The sequence below is a fragment of the Syngnathus typhle genome, linkage group LG6 (assembly GCF_033458585.1).
Source record: "Syngnathus typhle isolate RoL2023-S1 ecotype Sweden linkage group LG6, RoL_Styp_1.0, whole genome shotgun sequence".
NCBI classification, from domain to species: Eukaryota; Metazoa; Chordata; class Actinopteri; order Syngnathiformes; family Syngnathidae; genus Syngnathus; species Syngnathus typhle.
The window spans coordinates 3,570,749-3,594,482 of NC_083743.1; the positions used below are offsets into that span (position 1 = coordinate 3,570,749).

The 23,734-nt window shown below is 44.6% G+C and overlaps 2 protein-coding genes across 6 annotated transcripts in view; one reads left to right on the top strand and one right to left on the bottom strand.

The window, feature by feature from the left end:
* Nucleotides 1–12,681, bottom strand: smc4 (structural maintenance of chromosomes 4). Of its 3 annotated transcripts, XM_061280753.1 has the most exons (24): nt 12,488–12,681; nt 11,219–11,427; nt 10,391–10,581; nt 9,653–9,844; nt 8,579–8,755; nt 6,791–6,955; nt 5,858–5,985; nt 5,565–5,705; nt 5,169–5,319; nt 3,943–4,107; nt 3,592–3,825; nt 3,327–3,512; nt 2,852–3,013; nt 2,567–2,792; nt 2,412–2,488; nt 2,169–2,321; nt 1,964–2,090; nt 1,695–1,884; nt 1,472–1,616; nt 1,187–1,360; nt 941–1,123; nt 599–831; nt 352–535; nt 1–257 (listed from the first exon to the last, which is right to left on the bottom strand). In XM_061280753.1, exons 2-24 carry the CDS (start codon nt 11,385–11,387, stop codon nt 93–95), a joined length of 3,918 nt encoding a protein of 1,305 aa, XP_061136737.1. In that variant the 5' UTR covers nt 11,388–11,427; nt 12,488–12,681; the 3' UTR covers nt 1–92. The 3 variants fall into 3 exon arrangements, with proteins under 3 accessions (XP_061136737.1, XP_061136739.1, XP_061136738.1); XM_061280755.1 differs by lacking the exons at nt 11,219–11,427; nt 12,488–12,681 and having other exon boundaries at nt 9,653–9,764; nt 10,391–10,520; XM_061280754.1 differs by lacking the exons at nt 9,653–9,844; nt 10,391–10,581; nt 12,488–12,681 and having other exon boundaries at nt 11,219–11,409.
* ift80 (intraflagellar transport 80 homolog (Chlamydomonas)) overlaps nt 6,846–23,734 on the top strand; it is a 27,447-nt gene continuing 10,558 nt past the window's right edge. For 2 of the 3 annotated variants that reach the window (XR_009714672.1, XM_061280756.1), the window contains exons 1-8: nt 13,096–13,368; nt 13,552–13,618; nt 13,728–13,951; nt 14,905–15,015; nt 15,138–15,206; nt 16,302–16,411; nt 16,746–16,835; nt 16,914–17,051. Coding sequence is in view for 2 of the 3 variants with exons in the window: in XM_061280756.1 (XP_061136740.1) it covers nt 13,584–13,618; nt 13,728–13,951; nt 14,905–15,015; nt 15,138–15,206; nt 16,302–16,411; nt 16,746–16,835; nt 16,914–17,051 (777 nt within the window). In the remaining variant the exon portion in view is untranslated. Of the gene's footprint in view, nt 6,990–13,095; nt 13,369–13,551; nt 13,619–13,727; nt 13,952–14,904; nt 15,016–15,137; nt 15,207–16,301; nt 16,412–16,745; nt 16,836–16,913; nt 17,052–23,734 lie in introns of those variants that run through there. The other variant, XM_061280757.1, reaches the window with a different exon arrangement.

Genomic DNA, 23,734 nt, shown 5'->3' on the forward strand with positions numbered 1-23,734 from the left:
TTGTGATTTAAAATGTAAACCTTTATTAAACAAGTCTTAAAAATAGCAGCATAGTGTATGACAAGTGACGAGACAGGGAAGTGAGAGACTTCCTAGGCGGTGATAGCGTCATGTTCTCGGAACACGATTGTCTTGGGGTTTATCCCGACGCTCTTGGTGGTATTGTGCGTCTTGTAGATGCCGATGAGGCGGTCGGCGATCTCGAACATATTGTTCCTCAGTGAGATGATGATGAACTGAGCATTCTTGGTTTGCTCCTGCAGGGGAGGGGGGGGGGGATGAAAATTGGTCGGTGCTGAATATCGCGCTAGCAAGGCAGCTCAAAGGCCGCTGGCTCGGCTTGGTACTCACGTAGATGTAACTCGCCACGATGGAGACGTTCTTAAAATCCAGCGCGGCGTCGATCTCGTCCATGAAGTAGAGCGGCGTGGGCTTGTAGTGGTGCAGTGCGAACACCAGTGCCAGGGAGCTGAGGGTCTTCTCTCCTCCCGACAAGTTGAAGATCTTTTTCCAGCTCTTTTTCGGAGGACGCACGCTGCGCGATAAAAGTCGGGCGTCAGTGGAGGGGCTGACACGGAAACACAACGTGGACACTTACCTGAACATGATGCCTTCTGAGAAGGGGTCCAGACTGTCCACCAGCTCCAGCTCAGCATCGCCCCCCAGCGTCAGCATTTGGTAGTTCTCCTTCAGCTTGTTGGTGATCATGTTGAAGCCACCCATGAACTCGCTGAGGCGCTGCTTGCGCAGGTCCTCGTAGCTGCGCTTGAAATTGTCCCGCTGGTTGGTGATCTCGTCCAGCTGGGCCACGCGCATCAGGTACTGTTCCTCCTGCAGGTGTCGTCCCAAATTAGTGGGTCAAGCATCAAGTTGGCCGTTAATCAGAGAGCAATTTGTGTAGTGCGGACGCCCCCCTTTGCTTTCACTTTCTTGCTCCTACCTTCTTTTTGTACTCTGCGATGGCACCCAGGTTGGGCTTCATCTGAGTACACTTGGTCTCCAAGGTGATCATCTTGTTGACCATGACGTTGGGGTCAGAGATGTCGTCGAGCTGCTCGGCCGTGAGGACAGGCAGCTCCTCCTCCGGCGTCCCCTCCACGGTGTGCAGGGAGAGCTTTGAGGCCTGTGGACGTCAGCGGCTGTTAGCATGTTAGCACAAAACGCTAGTGCCTCAGGCGGCGCCCACCTTCTTCTGCCAGTGCTCGATCTTGTTCTTGTGTTCGCTGACGGCGGCCTCCGTCTGCTCCACGCGCAGCCGCACACTCAGCGACTCCTCCTGCAGGGCGTGTTCCTGCTGCTGCAGGACATTAATCTCCTTGGCCACTGTCTGGTAGTGCTCCTGCACTTCAGGGAGCGCCGCCTGGAGAACAAGGGGATTTACTTCACTTTATATCTCCCATAAGTTCCAAGGAATGGGTCAACCAAAAAGGCTCTGCCTCATTTTGAGCCTTCAGATAGGATATGCTCTGACCTCAGCTTCTTGACAAGCTTTCATGACCTCTCCCGCCTCTTCCTCCAGTTTCTTGAGTTGCTCCGTGAACGCCGCTAAAGACGTCTGGTTGTCCTTCAACTCCTCTTCCACGCGGGTCACGCTGTCCTCGCACTTCTTCAAGTTGCTGAAGACAGTGTGGTCAAGATGAAGCTGACGGCGGTGCGGTCAGCGATCTCAAGTGCAAAAAAAATCTAAAGCTCACCGGTCTGCCGTCTTGATAGCGACTTTGGCCTTGGTGATGGTGGAGGAGCATTCGTCCAGACCCTTGTTGATGTTGTCCAGCTTGTCCTGCTGAGCCTTCAGCTTGTGGCTGTTGATGTCCACAATCAGGTTGTGGAGCCTCTTCACCTCGTTTTCCACCTTCCCAGCTTTACTGGACGCTGCTTCGAAGTCTGGAAAACATAACGGTGATGTTTTGTCAGATACTTGAAGGGAATGTTGCAAAAGTGAGCTCAAGAGGTTAAGTGGCACCTTTCTTGAAGGCCTCCAGACTCTTCTCCATCTGCTTCTGTTTGGTCTTGTCCGGGGCAGCAGCAAGCACATTGGCCTCCAGTTCCTTCATCTGCTTCTTGAGGTGGCTCTCCTGGTCAGCCAGACTCTGGAGGACATCAAGAGTGACAACTTGTTGGAGGCGACAGTGACGGCAAAGTTCGCTCAAGAGGATTTTGCTACGTACGGTCATGCTGTTGGTGTATTTTTCCAGCGTGTTTTTCATGTCGCGGAGCTGAGTGCGGAGACGCTGGACGTTCTCCTCCAGCTGCAGCTTCTTCTCTTGGCAGTCCTGCAGCTTTGTCACGTTCTCGTTCAGCTTGGATTCCATGCGGTCGAGCTACGGACAAGCGCATCGTGCCGTCAGGTTCTGCAGTAGACCTTGACCTAGTTCAGAGCTGTGTCACGGCTTTTGGTACTTTGCGCATACCTCCACCTGGGAGACTTCAGTGTTGAGAGAGGAGCCCATCCTGCCCTTCATGACTCTGCCTCCTCCAGTCATTGTTCCTGTAGGGAAACAGAAAGAAGGACGCCATCAGGAACATGGCCAGTAGGAGATTGAGAGCGAAAGAGCAGGCCACCCACCGGCCATCTCGATGATCTGGCCCTTGAGGGTGACCACTCTCCAGCGTTTGTCTTTCGTGAAGGCCATCCTCGTGGCCTGCTCCATGTCCTGGGCCACCAGGGTGTCCCTCAGGGCGAAATAAAAGGCCGGGCGCACGCTGGGGTCATTCACTCTCACCACGTCAAAGAGACGTGGGCAACCCTCCGGGGTATGGATCTTGCCCATGTTATTTTCCCACACTTTCATCTGAGGGGACAAACGAGGTCAGAACGAGGAGCCGCGGTTGAGCGCTCGAGCGCACGTACCTTGTCGAGACCAATGAAGGTGGCCACGCCGATGTTCTGCTCTTTGAGAAAGGTGACGCATTTCTGAGCCGTGTCGATGGTGTCCACCAAAATGTGATCCAGAGCCCCGCAACTGGAGGAGATGGCCACGTCGTACTTTGCGTCGATGGCTCCCAGGTCTCCCTGCGTATATCAATGAGCAACTTAAAAACAAATGTGGGACAGGCTACAGCTCACCCGAATGACGACAAGCGCTATAGGAAAAACAAAATTTTTTGTCTGCATCTGTGGGATTTTTACGACCTTTGAATAGAGGCTTCAAGGATTACATGTCATTTTCAAGGATAATGAGGGCCTTCATTTTGAAACATCTCATTTAAGACTTTTTAAGGGTCCGCAGACACCCTGTAAATGCTGAAACAATGTGTCTTTGTGGAGGCCACTCCAAGTGGCTATATATCAAATCCTGAAAGGACAAAAAAAAGGGACTCCTTACCAGCCTTCCGAGGATACCGGGAATGCTGCCACTCCTCTTCTGCTGCATGAGAGCGTCCAGGACCTTCCCTCGACTGCGATTGGAGGACAGAGAGCTCTTGGCCTCGTCCACCTTCTGCCTCATTTCCCTCACAACCTGATGGGTTTCGTGATCCATCTTGGTCACCCGCTCCAGCTCTCCCTCATCCTGGAGAGGAAAACAGCCACTCCGTAACGACTTTCGGTCCCAACGTAGAGTAAAGCGACGCTTGTGACGTTTAGTTCACCTTCTTGAGTTCTTTCTCCCGCTGCGGTATGTTGACTTCCAGTTCCTTAATGGCGGCGCGGCGCTCCCGTAGCGTGTCCGTGGTGGTCTGGAGAGTCTGCTTGGCGGAGTTGAGCTGCGTCACGGCAGTGTTGTGGCGGCTCAGGTAGATGTCGAGCTCCGACTGCCCCAGGTCCATGCGAGAGCGCGTCTCGTTCACACCTTTGCTCAGCTCCATCAGCTCTTTCTCTTTGGTCTGACAAGAGCAAGAACGGCATAGGATTGATCTTTTTTTTTTTTTAATGTATATGATCTCTTTATATCACAAATTTAAACCCATGGCATGTGGGTCTGGAATTGGGTCCATCCATACCTCTTTGTCCTGCTGCAAGCCGCTCGTCTCTTCTTTTAGACTCTCCATCACCTCATTGAGTTTCTCCTCCTCTTTCCCCTTCTGCTTCTCCAGCTCTTCCTTGCGAGCGGTCGCCTCCGCGATGGCCTTTTCGCTATTGGCGGGTACGCCGCGCACCTCTTCCAGCTAAAAAAAAAAAAAAGTGGCCAAAGGCAACAAAAATTCAACTTCTCTGTAGCTGTTAAGACGGCACGAGCCCCGGTCGCGAGCGCCACAGCGGCGGGTGAAATGTGAACGTGGCTGTCGGGAGTGTAACACAAGCCAGCCCATAGTTGACACTGCTCCCCTGAGGGGGTCTGCCTGCCTGCACCCCTCAAATCAACACATCTCCACGATAAATGCACGACATATTCCGGATGTAAACAATATGACACTAATCTGAACTGCGTGGTAGTCAGTGTTCAAGTGTGTGTGTGTGTGTGTGTGTGTGTGTGTGTTGCTCCATGACACCGTGGACATGAATCCACTTGTCTGGCACTTCACAGCCCCCTAGTGGATACTTTGGGTGAGCGACTTCTTGCTGCTTTTAAAATGTGATTTACAGCGTGAAACGTTTTTATGTTGTTTGTACAAGAACTCCACAGTTTAAGGAAAAAATATGACGAATTAAAGCAGGCTCTCAGCATATAGATGTTACATTTTTATGGAGCGGGGATGTTTAACAGGAACCCATGTAGCAATTAGTTTACACTGAGGGCCCTTTTTTTTTTATTATATTATTGTACATGAAGCATGTTTTTGCATTTTTCACAGAATGAACCTATTTTCTTTTTAACGACGGGGAAATCGAAGCTAAACAAAACTCACTCTGAATTGATCAAATCATTAATTTTCTGAAAAGAAAAAAAAAGTGGGTTTTAAAGAGGGTACTAAGACATACAATTATAGTTCATTATGTATTTTTCTTCTTAGTCACGTGCGTTTAATTTCAGAATATTACAATGATTACAATAATTTGTGTTCCCGTAAGCAGGAAATTGTCAGGGTGCCCTTACCGCTTGCTGGGCTGAGGACAAAAAAAAAAAAAAAAAACACCGTACCGCTGCTTGACTCATGGTGTAAATCTGGTTCTTTTGTTGGATTTCTCCGGTAAACACAAAAGTTGCTCACTTGCGGTGGGTGATATCATTCCAGCCCCCCACGAATCACACTAGAGCTGAATGAAATTTTCAAAAAGGTGTACACACCTTTTCTTTATCCTTCTCCAGCTGCTTCTGCAACTTGTTCTTCTTGCTTTTGGAGTGTTTGATCTTCTCGCGCACTTCGACATCCTGCAAGTCCAGCTGGGTGAACGTCTCCTTCTGGGTCTCAATGTACTTGTTGATCTTGTTCTGTTTCCTGGTAGAGGAACATTGTTTGAACTGGGCAAAAATACCAGTATTCCCCCCCCCCCTCCAAATACAATTTTAAAAGGAAATAGCAGCTCTAGTAAATAGTGGTAACTCCATATGAATATTTCCAGATTTTATAAGATCATTTCTTAGTAGATAAAATTCTACAGACGTGGAACCACAAGTTTCACCCTCGAAGAAGCAAAAACAGACTTTGATGAAAGAGCAACAAAGACACAGAAAGGGTCTTACTTCTCCGCGTTTTTCAGCTCTTGATTCATTTTCTCCATCTCTTGCGATATCTTGGCAGTTTTTTCTGTCAGTTCCTTGTTGTCCTCCAAGATCTTCTGCTTTTCCTGCTCTTTGGCTACCACATGCTTTTGGAGATCATGACTAATGAACAGGAACAGATAGCAGGATGATAAAAAATAAAAAATAAAAAAAAATCAACAATTACATTCTTCCATTTTGTTTTTCCTGGCTCATATGTTCATTTTTTTTAACTTTGCACAGAACACAAACACCATAAACGCTGGCGTACTTACACATTATATTGATAAAGGCGACTCTTGAGTTTGAAGATGTCATTTTCCAAAGTGAGAAACTCCACAGCTTTGTTCCTTTCTCCTTCCAGAGCATTTTTCTCCTTCTCCACCAGCTTGACTCGGTTGAGCTAGGGGCGGTGAACGAGAATATCAAGCCACGGATCACGTGCATTGGCCTTAGCCGGCATATTTACAAAATAACACAGCGGAACTGGAAGGGGTTAACACGATCCGTTGCGTGTGATTGTGTTCGAGAGTCAACATTTTCCTTGCCGCAGGAAACGTAGCATGAACTAAATCAGACTCACAGTGCCACCTTAAATTGTGCAAACATTTTCAAAGTCAACTTTGAACTCTCCTACTAGTATAAAAAGGTATATAAAAAAGTTCAAGTCAAACTATTCACTCTTGACACATAAAGAAGGTGCTGGCAGAGTGATTGTGTCACCTAGTGGCTTTATGTGCTGCAGGGATTGCTGGAATTTATAAGAGTTGATTGGGGAAATATTTTTTAGGTTGATGCTACAGATATTTAATTTATTGCATTGTCATCATGTGTACTGAACATCTTTACATGTCACAGTAAGTTGCATTTCTGGTTCTATGGTTATCATTACACCTGTGCTTTTTCCCCCCTGTAGTGGCACAATTTTATTCTGATCTTTTTTTTGTGTGTGTGTGTTTTTATTTTCCACCCAGATCCAAACGGTTTAAATTTTGAAGGTATTTAACTTTGGAGGTTTTGCTGTATTGTACATGTCTGATAATTTTGGCACTGCAGTAACTGGTGAAGTGAAAAAATAATAAAATAAAATATCACCGCTTGTCTTCTCTGTCAAGACTTCACATAAAACACACACACAGGATCACACATTCATCTCAAAGTCAAAGCAGAAAATGCTGGGACAGAACGAATGAATGAGGATAAATGACCTTCTCTCCTCTCTGTTCATTAAGCAGTTCAATTCTGCGGGCCAGCGTTTGGATGGGCTCCTTGAGGCGACACGAGCCGATAATGTCCTCCAGGTACTCCAGCATTCCCTCGTCATGCTCCGTCTGACCTTTGGGCTTCATCATGGCAATTTGCTCCACCTCACCCTGAGCCCCAGGCAAAGAAAACACATCTGAGAAGGTGAGTCCAGGCAAAATGATCACTTATACAATTAAATTAAATACTAGAAAATAGGATTATTGTCTAAAGCAATTTAATATTATTTTATCACGTATAAAATGCTTACTTATACACTTATGCACTGGGAGCAAAATGTATTTTCCCCTGTCTAGTGATGCTAAGAACAATTTATTGCAATACACTTGGCTGAAAGAAAAAAAAAAACGGAAATACGATTATAATTAATATTTTTTGTTCCAAGTAAAAAAAATGGAAAAATCATATAAACAACATGTCCAATGTGAAACAAAGGTCCTATCAAATCTTGTGTAAATTAATTCTAGCTTCTTCAAGCTCCCGGAACCGTGTCAGGGACATTTTTCTCGAGTCTAAGATGTCTGATTACATGTTAAAACGTATTCATTTGATGAAAGACAGCCTTGAGTAAGATCATTTTCAAGCTAAACACAAATTCAGTCTAGATGATGTAAAAAACCTAATGGCTGGCTCTTTCTGTGTGTCTAAAGAGTTGAGAGTTTGTCTCAGCTCACATGTAACTTTTAAAGGATAAAAATAAATAAATAAAAACAGGCCAGCAGAAGCGAAAAATCCCGCATGTCATTCTGCTCTGACCAGTGCACTAAATAGACAGCTTCCCCTTAGCCAGAGGCCTGGAAAAGTGACCTTGGAGAACAAGCCTAATCCTCTTCCCATAGCCATGCAGCCATGTTACAGGCAGAGCTGAAAATCTAACATTCAAGGACAGCAAGAGTCATCAGGAATACACACACACGCACGCACACACAAGGGGGAAGTGAGACACTTGTAAGCAACCAGCAAACCACAAAGGCACACCAAAGGATAAAAAAAAATAAAAGGGAAATATTCACCAGAAGCTAGTGCAGCGTGTAAAACAGTTAGAATTCCAGAGACAGCACATTGAAATCGGCCATTTGGTGTCCCTCTGACACGAAGCATCACCCGGTGAGCCTCGAGTTAATCAGTAATAATGCTCGGCACACACGTGGAACACAATCACAGCAGCGCAAGTGTGACCGTTTGACATATTTTTAAAAAATGAAATAAATAAATCTGGTATTAAAAAAGGAAAAAAAAAAAAAGCCAGGGCATACTGTCCATAGATAGGAAAATCAATTGTTGATGGCAGACGTTTGTTCCAGCCACACTGAAGCAGCACTGCTAATACTGGGGCTCATCTATCACGCCAATATTTACGTGCTGCTAAAGCATGACAGGTACAGGATGAGAAATGTCACCGCCCCCCTTTTGATTCACCTAAACTCCTTCCACAGAAATAAATAAATAAAACCCTCCTATTTATTTCAAATTGCATTTCCTTAAAATTCTAAAGCAGCAAATAATGGTTCGCACTTTCTGCACAATGTATCAAACCATGATGCGCTGCTAGAGCATTCTAAGGCCTTCTTTGTGATAGCAACAGGTCCAGTCCACAGACAAAAGCAGCAGTCAAACATTTAACTGTACAAGCAGGAAGTCCCGCACAGAGTGTAATGTCACAGGCTAGCCAGGATTAGAAAAAAAAATAAAATAAAATCCGGTTTACTAAAAGGGAAGAAATGCCAGGTTACCTGTAGGATGAGAAATCTATTATGGTCCAAGTCGATGCCGTGGCTTCGTAGCAAAGCGCCCACTTCTCTGAACATAGCTTTTTTGCCATTGATATAGTAGGCAGAAGAATTGTCCTTGCTGGCACTCCTGGAAACATAGAACTTGCTGTTGGGCATGACTTCGTAGTCATCTCCTTCCTGACTCAGAGAGGGGAAGGGAGGGGGGGGAGGGGGGGCAGAAGACACACAGCAGTTTAGGGCACGACAGCTCAGCACATCAAAATCTTGGGTGAGTGGAAAATAAAAAAAAAATAAAAAAAAAATATTAGCATAGATTCACTTACACAAAAGACAACTGACAAAAGTTGCATGCACAATGCTCACACCAGAGCAAATACAGATAGACTCAAGTGGAATTCATTTCAAATCATCACTGCAATATATACATCTAGAACAATACAAAAACGGTTGTAATAATGATTTTATTTTAATCTAACTCAAAAACTTCACGTCGGAGCCCAGAGAGTTGAGTTGTGCACACCAACATTTAAAGAAAAAAAAAAAAAAACCTCAGAAAAAGCAAATGACCAGCATTAAACAACATTTCCTACATAGAAAATTATTATATTTCACTTTGTGTTGAGAAAACAAAACTGAGAAATTTGGCCTCAGCCAAAATTTACACTCCTCTGTCGGAGACTAAATATTACACCAGCTATAAGCTAATTCTTGGCCTTACTGTCCATGTTTGAAATCTTGTGAAATGTAATGACTTTTTAATTGAAAAAAGGTTGTATTTGCCAACGCTAACAATTTAACAGCAGTTGAATTTCAGAAAAAAATAATAAAAAAAATAATAGGAAGGCTCCAGCACCGTATGAATGGTGTGTGTGACTGTGTGTGGGTGGTAAATGTCACTTCCCTGACTGATATGTGTCCAGGTTCAGTCATTTGTGTAAGAAATTGCTTTAAAACTCAAATAAAATACAAGCAGAATTTTTTTTAAACCAATTTATCCACTTTGGGCTCCAAATGATGGAAGGATAGTGAGTGTATTGTACCAGCAACATAAGGAATAATTGGATAGATTTATACCTTATCAATAATCTTTTGAAAATGCACCTCCACGGTACAACTTTGCACATCTTTGTGCTGATCAGAACTGTGGATAAGCACCGACAGCTTTTTCGATCGGATCTTTTGAGCTCTGTATCCAAACACAAATAGCATGGAGTCGATCACATTGGACTTGCCACTTCCATTCGGACCAATGATGCAGGAAAAGCGCTGCGGAACAGGAAAGGGTTAAAAATAAATGTAGAAAAAATAATCATATTAAATAGAAAGCACTGTAAATGTTTCAACTATTTTTTTTTTTACATTTGTACAGTCCACACCACATGATGACCCTGAGTGTGTATTGTGTGTGTTTTAGAGAGGAGTGTAGCTAGGATATTTTTATCCTTACATATATTTACAAAATCGTTCGAAATCATGGAAAAAAAAAAAACAATTTGTGAAAATCCACACATCCTTTAAGTCAGAATAACTTCAAAGATGCACGAACCAAATTACAAGGGCACATTCCCTACCATTCTCCCCAGTTTAATTTTTTTTTTTAAGAAATAACACAGCAAAAAAATGATGCAGAACATTCTATGTAACTTTTGAGTCTGCCATTACATGAACATTTGCATTACAAAAGAGATGCACCGTGCCCCCGAATGTCAACACAACGTTCAAAACAAAACAGCATGTGTCATGCAGGGCTGAATTAGACGTGTGCTTGTGTGTGTGTGTGTGCTTTGAAGGGGGGGGGGGGGGGGGTCGTACCTTGTGAAAGGGCCCCAGAATCTGCTCGCCTGCGTACGACTTGAAGTTGCGATTGACTAAATGCGTTATCATGAGGCGAGGAGCGCCTGGCTCATTGGTCATGGTTGGGGGCGGGGGTGGAGGGATGCTACCGAGAATCTCCTCCAAAGGGCGACTATCAACCGCCTCCGCCGCCTCCCCGACAGGCGGATCTGTGGCACAGTCAAAAAAAAAAAAAAAAAAGTACAACTTTTATTCCCCCCCCCTCTGCAACTGTGTGCGCGAGGGAGCGCTTTCAGGTGGGGGAGGGGTGGAGGAGCACCAAAAAACAAACAAGTTATACAGACTACAACGCTCCTCTCATTTTTTTTTTCTTCTTGTTCATGACAGAGTGGCTCAAAATCGGGAGGGGCGAGGGGGGGGCAAACTCTTGTTTTGTTTCCAACACAGCAAAGTCCCCCCCCCCCCCTCCTAAAAAAAAAAAAAACGACCTGCCCAAACTAGCTAAGAGTGTCGCATCCACAAACTACAATCACACATTAATGACAGAATAACAAACATACGCCCCTCGCGCTATCTACTACCAACACGTAAGAATAGGAATAAATGTACCAGTCAAGTTTGAACACTCGACGCCTCAAATGATTATACTAATATTGATTACCGGCGCACCAAAACGGACAAAATCAGCAATTCTATTAAGTAAAGTCGGGAGTAGGGGGAAAAAATAATAATGATGCTCCACTAATGGGCCACAAACGCAACGGAGTGAAGACAACTTGTTTTGGGATTGAGACACGCATACACACAAGGAGAAAAAAAAAAAAAAAGCAAGCCTTTGTTACTTGCCAGTTGTCGGCGTCGCTGCTGGTGCCTCCTGTCCCTGGCCATCGGAGCGGCTTCCTCGGGGGGTTACGTCCAGCTCGTCCTCGGAATCATCCCGAGGCTGCGACCCCTTTCCTCCTACTGACTTGGAGGCGGCGGCCGCAGTGGAGCTCTTTACACTTTTAGATGGCATGATTTGAAGTCTGAGGGAGGGGGGGTTTAGGAGGGGGTCACTGGTTTACAAGAAGAAAAAAAAAAAGGCAGAGGCATATCGGTGAGTGGGTTTGGAGCCTGTCAATCTTCCTGTTTTTTTTCTCTCTCCAAGTCTTGTGATGGCCAACATTCACTTTGGAACTTTTTTTCCAACCTGTTTGTAATGGGGTCAGTTTTAGTTCATAAATTCGCCAATGTAACAATTTTAATTCCTTGCTCCTGTGGTGTATCAATGAAAACGAGGTAATAGTCGAAGCGCATTTTCTTACGAAAATAGCAATATTACTGCAAGTATGTCCTAGCTGACGATTATTATTATTGTTTAAACTTTTTTTTTTATGCACGCTCAAACTGCCCCCCCCTCCAATTCACAAATTGGACGCCCCACTCACAAGTCTGTACAACCTCAAAAACGAATAATAAAGTTGCGATTATTTTAAAATTACGCAAACTGGTTAAAGAAGGAACCCCCAGTAACAGCGATGTGACCCCCCCCCCCCTCCCTACCCCCGGAAAATACAAACTAGTCGAGTGTTTGAGGATGCGTCTTTTTTTTTTTTTGCCACGTAACTATATTTTCACGTCGCTACATTTACTGTTTAGTGCCTCGGCGATTGTAAAACTAGCTACGCGGCAAACTTTGAGCCACTAAACGATTATTTAGAAGAATGGTGCGGTTGCAGTATTATCAGCCGCGATTTTGAAAATGCTTTTTTTGGTGTTATTTACAAGTCGCCTTAAAAAAAAAATCGATTTGTTTTTTTACAAACTAACTGACTCGAGGTATCGCGTATTCATAAGTAGCTACAAAGGCATTAACTGTATTGACATGAGCAAGCTGGAAACGGCCGTGTTGCTTTTAAGATGAGTTTCTAAACGTAAAAAAAAAAAAAACGCCTTGTGAGAGTTATAGCGTCGGGCTACAAAAGTCGTCTCGGTTAACATTACGCATTTGCGCATTTGATATTAGATTATAAACGTGTTGTCGGGTGGTTGAAAAATCCGATTTTGAATTGACGCATTTCAGCAAATAGACGGAACCCTGTGACGAAGTTATTTTTCGCGGGCTTCTTCGTGTACCTTCGGCAAAATCTTTGTCAAAGGTCGCTTCCCTGGTTCAAATGTTGCTTGGGAAAAATAGTGGCGGATGAAAAATGGGCGAAAAATAATCCATAAAATTCAAATCGGTAACATGTCGAGCGGCTCGTCGACTAGCAGAAGTCCAACTTGTAAATGGCGCCTAAACTGCGCTGTCGAACCACATGCGTTATAAACTGACGCAAGGCACCATGGACCGTTCAAAGGGCAAAGGAAAAAAATTCAAAAAAGGGGACGAAGCCAACTCTGCCTCGCACTCCCTCCGCAAACCAGAAGCGTTCGTCAACAAAGATCGAAACGCCCCGTCAGTTTAAAAACTACAACTGAATATTGTTGCCCATTTCTCTCCATTTTGTTGTCTTTTTTTAAATAACTTTTACTTCGTTTACGTTGTAAACATTCGCTTCGTTACGTGAGCAAAACATCAACATCAGTCATTTTGACATCCCATATTGTTAGATTTTGCTAATTTACGTGCGTTTTATCTTTTTGATCATAATTTGTATGCTTATATTTGAAATAAATACACGATCATGTGCCACTACAGTATCATGTATTTCGAAATATCCGTTGTCAAGGAAGTGACCGTGAACTCTCGCGAGATTTCACCCCGAGAAGCTGTGACCCAGTTTAATGGCCACCAGATACCTGCGATAGCAAACCGAGTCAGCCAACTCGACTACTTTACCGCAAAACTTGTTTTTCGTGGATTTCACGTGAGTCGGGGAAAGACTTCTGCCCCCGTTCACGTATTTTAATGATAGAACAATGGCCAATTTAAACGGAAGACCGAGCTAACGTTAGCATCACGTCACAGCCGAGACTCCGGCAACAACAGGATTCGATATTCGCAACAGAGTCAGGTAACGTAGCAACAACGCCGCTGTAGTTAGTTCACTGTCAACACCGCAAATTCACGGCAACAACTATCTCACCCTTTTCTCTACTCTATACATTTTCTTATGTTAAACTAATAATCGTGTGCTCGGTGTGATCCTGCCGTGACAGCTAACATGCTGTCACTAAATGTCTGCTTCCTTGTCTAGTTTCACAAGGAATAACGACACAAACATCTACAATGCGATTGAAAACATCTCTACTGAAGGAACCTAAACATATCCTTTTTTCCCCCCGATTGTGCTTTGCATTGATGCTGCTTAAGTATGGTTGCATTTGTTTGGGCCACGGATGTGATTTCAGCATTTCCCTTAATAGTAGCCTCACATAGAGAATTAGTGAGCTGCCTTGGCTGGGCCACAGCCGATGAGTTGTACTCCTGCAGTGAAGACCACCAGATCCTCAGGTGGAACCTTTTGACCAGCGAGACCAGTCTGGTGGTCAAATTGCCAGAGGACTTCTACCCCATTGACCTGCACTGGTTTCCGAAGACAGTTGGTGGCAAGAAGCAGACGTCGGCTGAGAGTTTTGTGCTAACCAGCACCGATGGCAAGTCTTGTATTCTCTAGCCATTTGTTTTTTTGCTGTATAGTGCTAGCTTTCAGATTCACAGATTTGCATGAGTCTATCCCAGCAAACTGGGTGATAGGAAGTGTGCAGCTTGTACTGGTTTCCAGTCGCAGTTTGATAGATGGGCAATTCCATCTCACATTGACACGCAAGGACAATTTAGAGAAAACCCACACAAGCAAGGAAAACTGAAGTGAAATTCAAACCCCGAGCGCCTCAATTGAGGATGACTTGCTAATATGGTTGTCCATGTCCTATGGTTTGTATTTTTGCTTTCAGTGCTAATTCTGTATTGACCCTTTCTGCAAAACGACTTAACAAGTGCTGCCTGTCTTCAGGCTGCATTAGAAACCAATGCACAGAATGTGGATGTACTATTATGTCAGGCAACATGTGGTCAGAATACTAATAACAGTGTAGGGTTGCATAAGCACACCTCCCAAACTGAGGCAGCAATTTTCTCTGGCAGACCAGTGAGTCATGAAAACTCAGCTTTTATTCACTGTTGCAGCTTTCATTTTGCTTGTTATATTGTCACTTTTATTTTGAAGATAGTTTAACCAATAAGTGATGAAAGTGTTGAAATATCAAATGGTGCTTTGCAGTTACTCTCAACTTAGCACATTTATCTTGATGTTTTGGAAAATGGTCATTCTTGTCCACAACGTCTTGGTAATAATCATTTAACTGCAAAGTTTTTATGTATTTATAAAGCATTGAAACTATACCACAATGCCTTTCCGAAACAATTAGCCATAGAAATTTCAGAAAAAAAAAAAAAAAAGTTTTGTTTTCATTTGAAGTAACATACGACACTGTTGCTTATGGAATTGCTAAAAAATGTACCTATTTAATTTCTTCCTGCATGCTATCTTGAGTAGAGATTGTGTGCACCCAACCTCAACAGAGACATTTCCCCGCTGTCTCTGCAGGAAAGTTCCACCTCGTTTCCAAGTCGGGACGCATTGAGAAGAGCATTGAGGCTCACAAAGGAGCTGTTCTCGCAGGCAGATGGAACCATGATGGAACTGCTCTCATCACAGGTACACCCAATTTCCTTTAAATATAACCAGCCTAATATAATGTCATGGTGGTGGTCAAATTGAAGACTAAAATATGCCATTCTTTTTTTTTTTTTTTCTGTCAATATCGACATCCATATTAGCTGGAGAAGATGGGCAGATCAAGAACTGGTCCAAAAGTGGCATGCTACGCTCAACACTAGCAAACCAAGGTGAGTTAGATAGTGAATGTCGATTTGAAGAATGAGCGACATATAGCGAGATAGAAGTAAAGTCACGTCCTGTGTTGAAATAGCTTCCAGTTCCTCCTCTTGCCTCACAACATGTGGAGTTAATGCTCCCTGAGCTTCAGTCTCATAAGATTGATCATAATGTCTCAAAACCTTCATTGGGATCTTTTTAAACGCCTCACCGAGAGACTGCCGATGAATGAAACGCATCTCAATCCAGTTTTCATTACACTCGGCTCACTTGTTTAACTGATCAATTGGGCTTCTGGGCTTATTAATTATTAACCGTTGGAGGCCTTTTTGGAAAATGGATGGCACACTCCCGTTAAATGGCCGGCGCTGTGGAAAAACATGGCAAAGGGGTAATGACAAATTCAGATCCACTATATATTGTGGAACGCCCCCCTCCTCCTGAAGGGGCTGTTTAAAGCATGAGCTGCTGGGTTGCGGGATGCCGAACAGACCCACAGATGTGTTAAACACCTGGATGGAGAAGCACCACTGCAGAGACGGGCCCTCGTCCACATGGCTCTTAGATCACTGCAGGTGTTGCTGCACTTCAGAGCCACAAAAGTTCACTCGCACACAAAAGTACAACACTGGTTTTCTTTTCTTTTGTTCTCCACTTAGACAACATTTAAAACAAGCAAGAAGGAGTAGCTTCTCTCAGCCTCTCCCCACTCTGGTTTCCGTCGTCGTTCGTTTGCGTTTGTGAGCAACCGCGCGCACCTGGAGCGGGGTTAAAATGTCAGCCCGCATTCTGCACGTGCGTATCCGCAACCTCGACTCGTAAAACCACACACTCGCGTCTATCCTGCGGAGGTTAGGCGGCTTTGCACAGCTGCCGTGACTTCTATCTGCCGAATGATGACGAGAACCCCCCCGAGGGACAGTGAGGTGTTCTGGTCGCTGCCGTGGCCAAAAGAGTTCAATTTTCCTTTTGTCAAATACGGGAAAAGACATGTATGCATCGCAGACTGTAAATTCATGTGCATTCACTCAGAAACAGCTGTCTGTTTGTCTTGGGTTGGAAATCTGCAAAAAAGTCTCTTTTTTTGGGGGGGGGTCTTCTTACAGGCTCTCCGGTGTATTCTGTGTCCTGGGGCCCGGATTCGGAGAGGATTCTCTATACATCAGGTCGACACCTGGTCATCAAACCTCTGCAACCCAGCGCGAAAGTCATCCAGGTATTTTCAAATAGCTGATCACAATGAAAAGAAATGTGCACATCATATAGCTCGGCATGAATTTTTTTTTGGGGCCGTAGCTCGAAATGACATAGACGGACGGCCATGAATATTTATGTTGCTTGCTTCCCCATGTGGCCCATTTAGTCTCGTATGGAATATAGCAGGTGTGTAGCCAGAGAAGAAATGTAACGGCGTGATAATGTCAATACCTGCTCACCGTTACACATCATAAAAAAAAAAAAAAAACCAGTGTGTCAAACATTCCGTGTTTGCGCTTTAACAGGCAATGTGATGACAGTAATGCTGAGTTGTGATCTCTGTCTCTCTCTAGTGGAAGGCGCACGACGGGGTCATTCTCAAAGTGGACTGGAACTCCGTCAATGACCTCATACTTTCGGGAGGAGAGGACTGTAAATACAAGGTCAGATTTTGTGCGCTTTTGTTTTTGTCTCTGCGCCAAAAAATAAGAAAAAAAAAATCCCTCTTGCCTCGTCAACAGGTGTGGGACAGCTTTGGCCGTGTGCTATACTTCTCGCTGTCACACGACTACCCGGTCACCTCCTTGTCCTGGGCTCCAGATGGAGAAGTGTTTGCCGTGGGCTCCTTCAACACTCTGCGACTATGCGACAAAACCGGGGTAAGCACGTCATTTATATCCTCTATCATTCAGAACATACTTTAATTGCCACCCTTGGTGTGACTGTCAACTCCGTAGTGGTGCAGTCTCACTTACACGCACGCGCAAAAGCGGAGTTTCACTTTTTCGGGAGATAATTCTTGAAAACGCATGCAAAGTCTGAGAACCATATATAAGCAAATTCAGAGTGCCTCGTTGTCGGCCGCGAGTGTGCCCTCGTAACTCCAGATGAAGCAACATTGTGGGGAAACGGGACGGATAATTGTTTTGTTCTCGTCAAACATCTGGCCAGGAACTGTGTAGGTCGCGTGAGTCATGTCTCGTGTTGCTGTTCTTTGAGTTTACATGTAGATGTCAAGGACTGTGCGCCGCGTCGAGCGTGCCGTAATGAAAGCAAAGAGCGTGTTTCGGTGTGCCGATCACACGGCATTTCATGCTCCATTTTGACTTAATTAGGATCAAATGGTAACTTTCCCTCCAATGTAAAAAAAAAAAGCTGGAGAACATCTGAGCCAACATATATATTCTTAAGAAGGCTACGGTGTTTCAGAGAGGTTATGATAATATCACTCATAGAATATAAATATCTGAAGGAGTCTGGGGGAAGTCTCTTATGGTTTTAAAGTTACATTTGAACGAGGGGGCATTACAGTAGGTTGTGGAAAAACTTCCAGATTGTTTCAGCAAACTTGATGAAATCGTTCAAATGAGGCCAGCTTGTATCAATTTCCTTTTTTGCTCCAGACCAAAATATAAAACGAGTGTACCATTAAAACTATAAACGGGGCAGCAGCGAATACAATTTATGTCGTTATTTTTTTTTTGCAACCATCCAAGTCACCTCACCCTTCCTTATTATGGCGTTGTTTATGCGGTCGATCGGTCCCGATTTTCAAACGACAGGGCCACCCGCCTTTCCTTTTGGTGCGCCTCGCCCGAGGCAGTCCCGCGGATGAAGACGAGGGAGGACGAGAGGAGGAGGATTATGCCTCTACCCTGCTTGAACTGGAGGAAGGGCACGCTTGCCTTCTCCTCCCTAACGCTCCTCCGAGACAGCGTGTACTGTAGCGTGGCGTGGGAGGCTTGCCGATAAAGGAGTGTGGAATTGAGGGGGGAAAAAAAAGTACTCACTCCATCTCAGTGTGAATTTAGTCGCAATAATTGCGGGTGTGAATTTAAACACAACTTGTCATTAGCAAAGACATTGTGTTTTTTTGTCTTTTTTTGAACTTACGAGCATGACTAATGGGAAAGAGTTTCATTCTGTATGTGATACAATGAAGCCTTGCACTTTGAATACGACTGCTGGCTCAGCAGGATTGGCGCTGCACGTTTAACCCCTTCACCTCCTGTCCGGCTCCACTCTTCTCTTAGCTTAAATGCTCCTGCTCTCCCCCCCCCCTTGTTATTATCACATCGGAGTAGCGTCCAGGGACCAAGTTTGCATTGAGCTAAAAGTACACCCGGTGCGCCCGGCCCATTTTGTTTTCCCAGAAAAATTGTTATCATTAAATGCACGATTGTTGTTATATATTCATTGCCTTAAGATTGAGTTTTTTTTTTTTTTTTTGTTCATGCGGAGTTTATTTCTCTTTAACAAGACACGATACAAAGGGGTCCACTGTCCCGTTTTTTTTTTTTTTTTTTTTTTACAAGATTGGGGGAGAAACAATAAGTCAGTGTCTGTGTGGCTCCCTTCGTATAAGCATGTGCCCGCATGCCTGGCTGCTGCATGCGTGCGTGCGTGCGTAGCCGCCGCTGCCGTGCAAATGTGCCTGCGAGACAGCGCTCTATTTACGAGGCGCTGCAGCTGGTGTCTAGCGTCTGGACCCTGTCACGATCTCTGACACTGCCACTGGCTAACAAGTAGGACTCATTGTGCCAGGCGATCTCCCACTTGCGCCCCTACCCCCAACCCATTCCCGATACTCTCTCCGCCCCTTTTCCCCTCTTCCCTCCACGACACTTTTTTTTTTCTCCTAACTCGACTGTACGACCATGCCATAAATGTAACTTCTGTTTACTTTAGCTATTTTATGATTCGTTTTCGCTGCGCAATTTTCAGCTTTTACAAGAGGACGGTTATCATGAGCGGGGATTTTCATTTTTTTTTTCCCCCCCAGAGGTGGCTGCAACTCGAAAGACGTTTCCAACATGAGAAACTCGATTCATACAAGTAAAGAAATTGTACTTTGCTGACAGAAAATGTCAGTTTCTGGCAACAAATCTGTCCAGTAAGTCGTTTCGCGGTCTGCTTATATGAAACTCCGTTTATGGCCTTCCCTAACCCCTAATTAACAAACAGAAAAAAAAAAAAGGTTTACCCGCTTTAAACACATTTAAGATCGTTAAAACATACTTAAACATTTCAAAGCCTACATTTGTAGATGTATTTGAACGGAAAAAAAAAAATCACAAGTATAAAGTACTTAGAACTATCCACACGCGTGTAACTTAGAAGGCGGCGGGGCCTATGAAGATTAGCTTGCGGTGGTCAGTAGCAACTTTTTGCGTTAACGTGCTCACTGCGTTCGACTCGCATCTACAACTGTCCTTCCCCACGTGTGGGGGGGACATCTCATTATTCAACCGATTCGATGAATCGTCACGGCCCTGAATCGGAAGCGTCTGAGTTCATAGCAGTGTGTTGATACGCACGGAGCCGTTCCCTCTACTCACCGCATTGTGGAAGGAAATAAAAACGAAAAAAACATGATTACCAATCCTAAACTGAGCCGCTTGGTGGAAACGTGACTTCACATGCTGACTCTCTCTGTTCCTCCGCCAGCATCGACTCGCTTTTTTTGGCCGTGTAGCCTCTCATCCTGTGTGACATGCTTTGCGTTCACCCCTGTCTTCTCCTCCAATAACTCTTCCATTAGGGGCGCTTATACCTGACCCGCTTTTTGGCGGTTTGATGCCAGCCGCCAACCCACATCTGGACACGGCCGACCGCTGGAAGGGAATAAAACGGCGCAGAGTGAGCCACCGTTGGTGGTGCATGAAACGCCAAAAGAAACCGCTGCAGATTTATTAGCCGGCGCGCATTTATCTGTTTTCATCACACGAGAAGGGGGGGGGGGGGGGGGGGTTTATTGTGGGAGGTGAGGAAGCGAAAAGAAACTCATAATAAGGGGTTGGAAAAACAGGGGGAGGGGGTCGACAAAGTGAAATAATTAGTACTGGTTGGATGAAAAGAAAAACGTCACGTGAAAGAAAAAGCGCCGTATGTTCGGGAGCGTGTGTAACTGAGAAGTAGACCGAGAGCGAGGGAGTGTGGTCAAACAAAGAGAATCCTGAGTCAGCAGCAGAGCAGCCCCCCCCCCCCCCCCCCCGCCCCCTCACTCCCCTCCAGGCTACAGTACAGGGCCACTCCTCTCTCTCCCTCTCTTTCCCTCCTTTTTTTGCTCAACCCAGCTCCCTCCCCTTACAAGTCTCTGCTCCTGCCTCCTATTTCTTGCTTTCTGCACTCCCCTTTCGCTGCTCCCTGGTAGGACGAGAGCAGAGCAGCACATTCTGATTTTCTCCGTCGCACATCTTGACCCAGCCGGCGAATGTTAACATTGTTTTCGGAGACTTCACTATCATCCGGACGAATTTTAAGATACTTTGAATCTTTTTTTTTTTTTTTTTTGCTGATAATAGAGCCCGATGCTTTGTGCAAGCATGTGAACAAAAAAAGTGTTTGCGTCTGTGCTCATAACGGGAGTTTTCATAAAATTGTTTTTTTTTTTGACACGGTATTACTTTGATACCTCTCTCGAGCTGTGCTAAAGGCCAGCCTTGTTAGAAACCAAAAGCAAGGGCATCATGAAAAAGACGTTAGGAGTTTTTTTTTTTTTTTTTTGGAGGGGGCTGTGCGATAGATCCTGTAAAGTTGGCCTATGCACCAAGGCTGGGTGTAACATAAAAGATGTCGGTTTCTCCTTCCCTCAAGTTTCTGTGTTGTTGCACCGCCGTTTCAAAGGCCCCAGCTCTCGGCCCCGCTGGCAAATTCATCATTCTTGGCCAAAAGCACAAGCGCCACTTGTTAAACAAACATGTCACACTCGCAGAAAAAGAGGCGATGAAAAGGTGTAAAGAGGGTGTCACTGGGTAACCAATGCGGCCGGAGAATAGGACTTTAGCAACTTGTGTATCTTTTCAAACCTTGCTGCCAACTTTGAGTTCATTAAGCGCTGTGTGTGTGTGTGAGAGTGTGTGTTTGTCCCACTTCTTGGCACACAAATAGACATTGACATTGTCTGCTGGTGGATGGAAAAAAATGTTCCTTTGCAAAGACAATGACACTCAAACCTCCATTAGGCCTGGATGTTAGCTGCCATGCACAGAAAGCATTTATCTTTTCTAATCAGAGCGCCATCTTTTGGTTTTGGTGGGTCACTGCCCCACTTAGCGCTTAGGGCAAGTGGATTCGAATAGTAAAACCACAGCATTAACATTTCACTCGATGCCTAACTTATTTCTAACAGCTATGATTGTTTTTTTTGTTTTTTTGTTTGGCTGTAAACTATTCTTCAGCATGGCTCCCGAGTTAGATAGTAAAAAGAGCAAGTGATTGTGCCAGTGAAGTTTTTGGAACGTAACGGTTGCCGACGAAAGAAAGAGAGACAGCTGCTGCGCACCACAGAGCGAGAGAGAGAGTGAGAGAGAGAGTGAAGTGAGGCACAAGAAAGGATGATACTCACTTGGCCGCGCCATTTAAAGTCACAGCACATGAAGGTGTATGTCTGTGTGAGATTTGGCTTCCATCAAGAGCTGTGACTAACGATTCTTTTTTTTTTTTTTTTTAAAGAATCGATTATCCTATCAATCATTCCACCGATTATTTGGCTAATGAACCTCCCCCATCACTCAGTTGACTTTGTGCACCCTCAATCTGAAATAGTGTCCATTTTTTTTTTGAATGAGATGGAAATCAAAAGGTGTTTAAAAATCCGATCAATCGACAAGAAAATTGGACAAATATTCAAATAATCGTCATTTGTTATTTATATTTCTTTTGGAGAGTTCTGTATTTTTTTAAATAACAAACGTTTTGGTGTTTCGCCATGTGAAGTGTTGGAACAGATTTGTACTTTTGCAGAGTTGATTTGACATACAAGCGCGGTCAGGAAACAAATTCAACTTGTAAGTCGAAGCATCCCTTTTGTCCCTACCGACTTACATCATTACCCGATCAAACGACGAGTACTTTATCCCATCTTGACGCTTTCTCGACACGGTGTCAAAGTTAGCTAAAGGGTCTAGTTAGTTTTTAACCCTTTGCGGCGTCCCGAACCATAACCAAATACCGAAAGTGTGTGCGTGTGTGTGTTTGCGAGAGATTGTAAGCACATGTGAGCATAGCTGGTGCTAATAGAATTCTGCTGTCCAGCTCACAGCTGTGTATTGCTGATGAGTCCCAGGAGGCCCCAGCATGTGTCTATGGTTACTATGTTGAGGCTTCAGCATGAAACCATGTGCAGATCATTACTCTCTCTCCCTCCCTCCCTCCTGCCCTCTCTCTTACTCACTCCCTTGTGCTTTCTCTCCTGCTCTATCTATTCTCTCCCTTGCATCCCCCCCCCCTTTTTCCTTGCTTTCCCAACTTGTGCCACTCTGCAGTCACAAGAGTCCGGCCTATCTGCCGGACATTTGTAGAACTACCCCCGCTTCGTCCTCCTCCCACTTTGAAGACGTCGCTTGGTTGCTGATGTGTGCCACTGAAGATGGCAAGTGTACTCGGTGTACTGAATACTGAGTACTTGAACAGATGTACTGTACTACCCCACGTGGCGTTATTTTCCTCCCCGACTCAAATTGAAAGTTTTTTTTGGGGGGGAGAACAGACGTTGACAGAGCAGGTCATCCTTTTTCGTTTAAAATTGCTTGCCTCAACTTTAATGGTAAAATCTCTTTTTTTTTTCTTGATTTGGTCTAGTAAATGATCTATATTGTCTCATACAAGCTTGCTAATGCTAAGTTGACTCCTTTGCGGTGTCCAATTGCCCTTTTTTTACTGAATGCTTACCAAATAAAATGAATACTCACGGTTCCCAATCCACACGTACGGGTCTCGGCAGTTGCGGACCTAGTCCATAACGATTCCTATCTTTGTAGCCAACCCCGTTTTGAGTTGAGGGGGTCACCGCAAGCTGCCCCCGTATTCCCCACCCGAAAGATCGGTGAAACCTTCTCCAAAGCCACCTCAAAACAAATTTTAAATCGTCCCAACTCCTCCTCACGCTCGCACCTTACACAATCAGTTCAGTAATAAAAATAAAGAAGCTCTGGTGTCAGCGTTTTCATACAACACCGTCTGTTGATGGCCAGATACTTGTGTATATATGTCTAGTGCAGGGGTGGGCAAACTTTTTGACTCGCGGGCCGAACTGGGTTCTAAATTTGGACCGGAGGGCCGGACAAGGAGCAGATGGACGTAGGCGTTGTGTGAAGTCATATAAGCGACCTGTAAAGGTCATTGCATAAAAGATCTTGGCCTTTAGTAGGTAGTAAAGCATGGATATTCCAAACAATTTTTTTGAAAACAAATGCATTTATTAACAGCATTAAAAAAATAAAATAATTCACTAAAAAACTGCTATCAGTGATTCTCATAAAATACGACACTGTTATTATGAATAACAATCTCCATCACTTCAGTGCCTGCAGGTCAGATTAATGAAAGATGTTTATCTTAT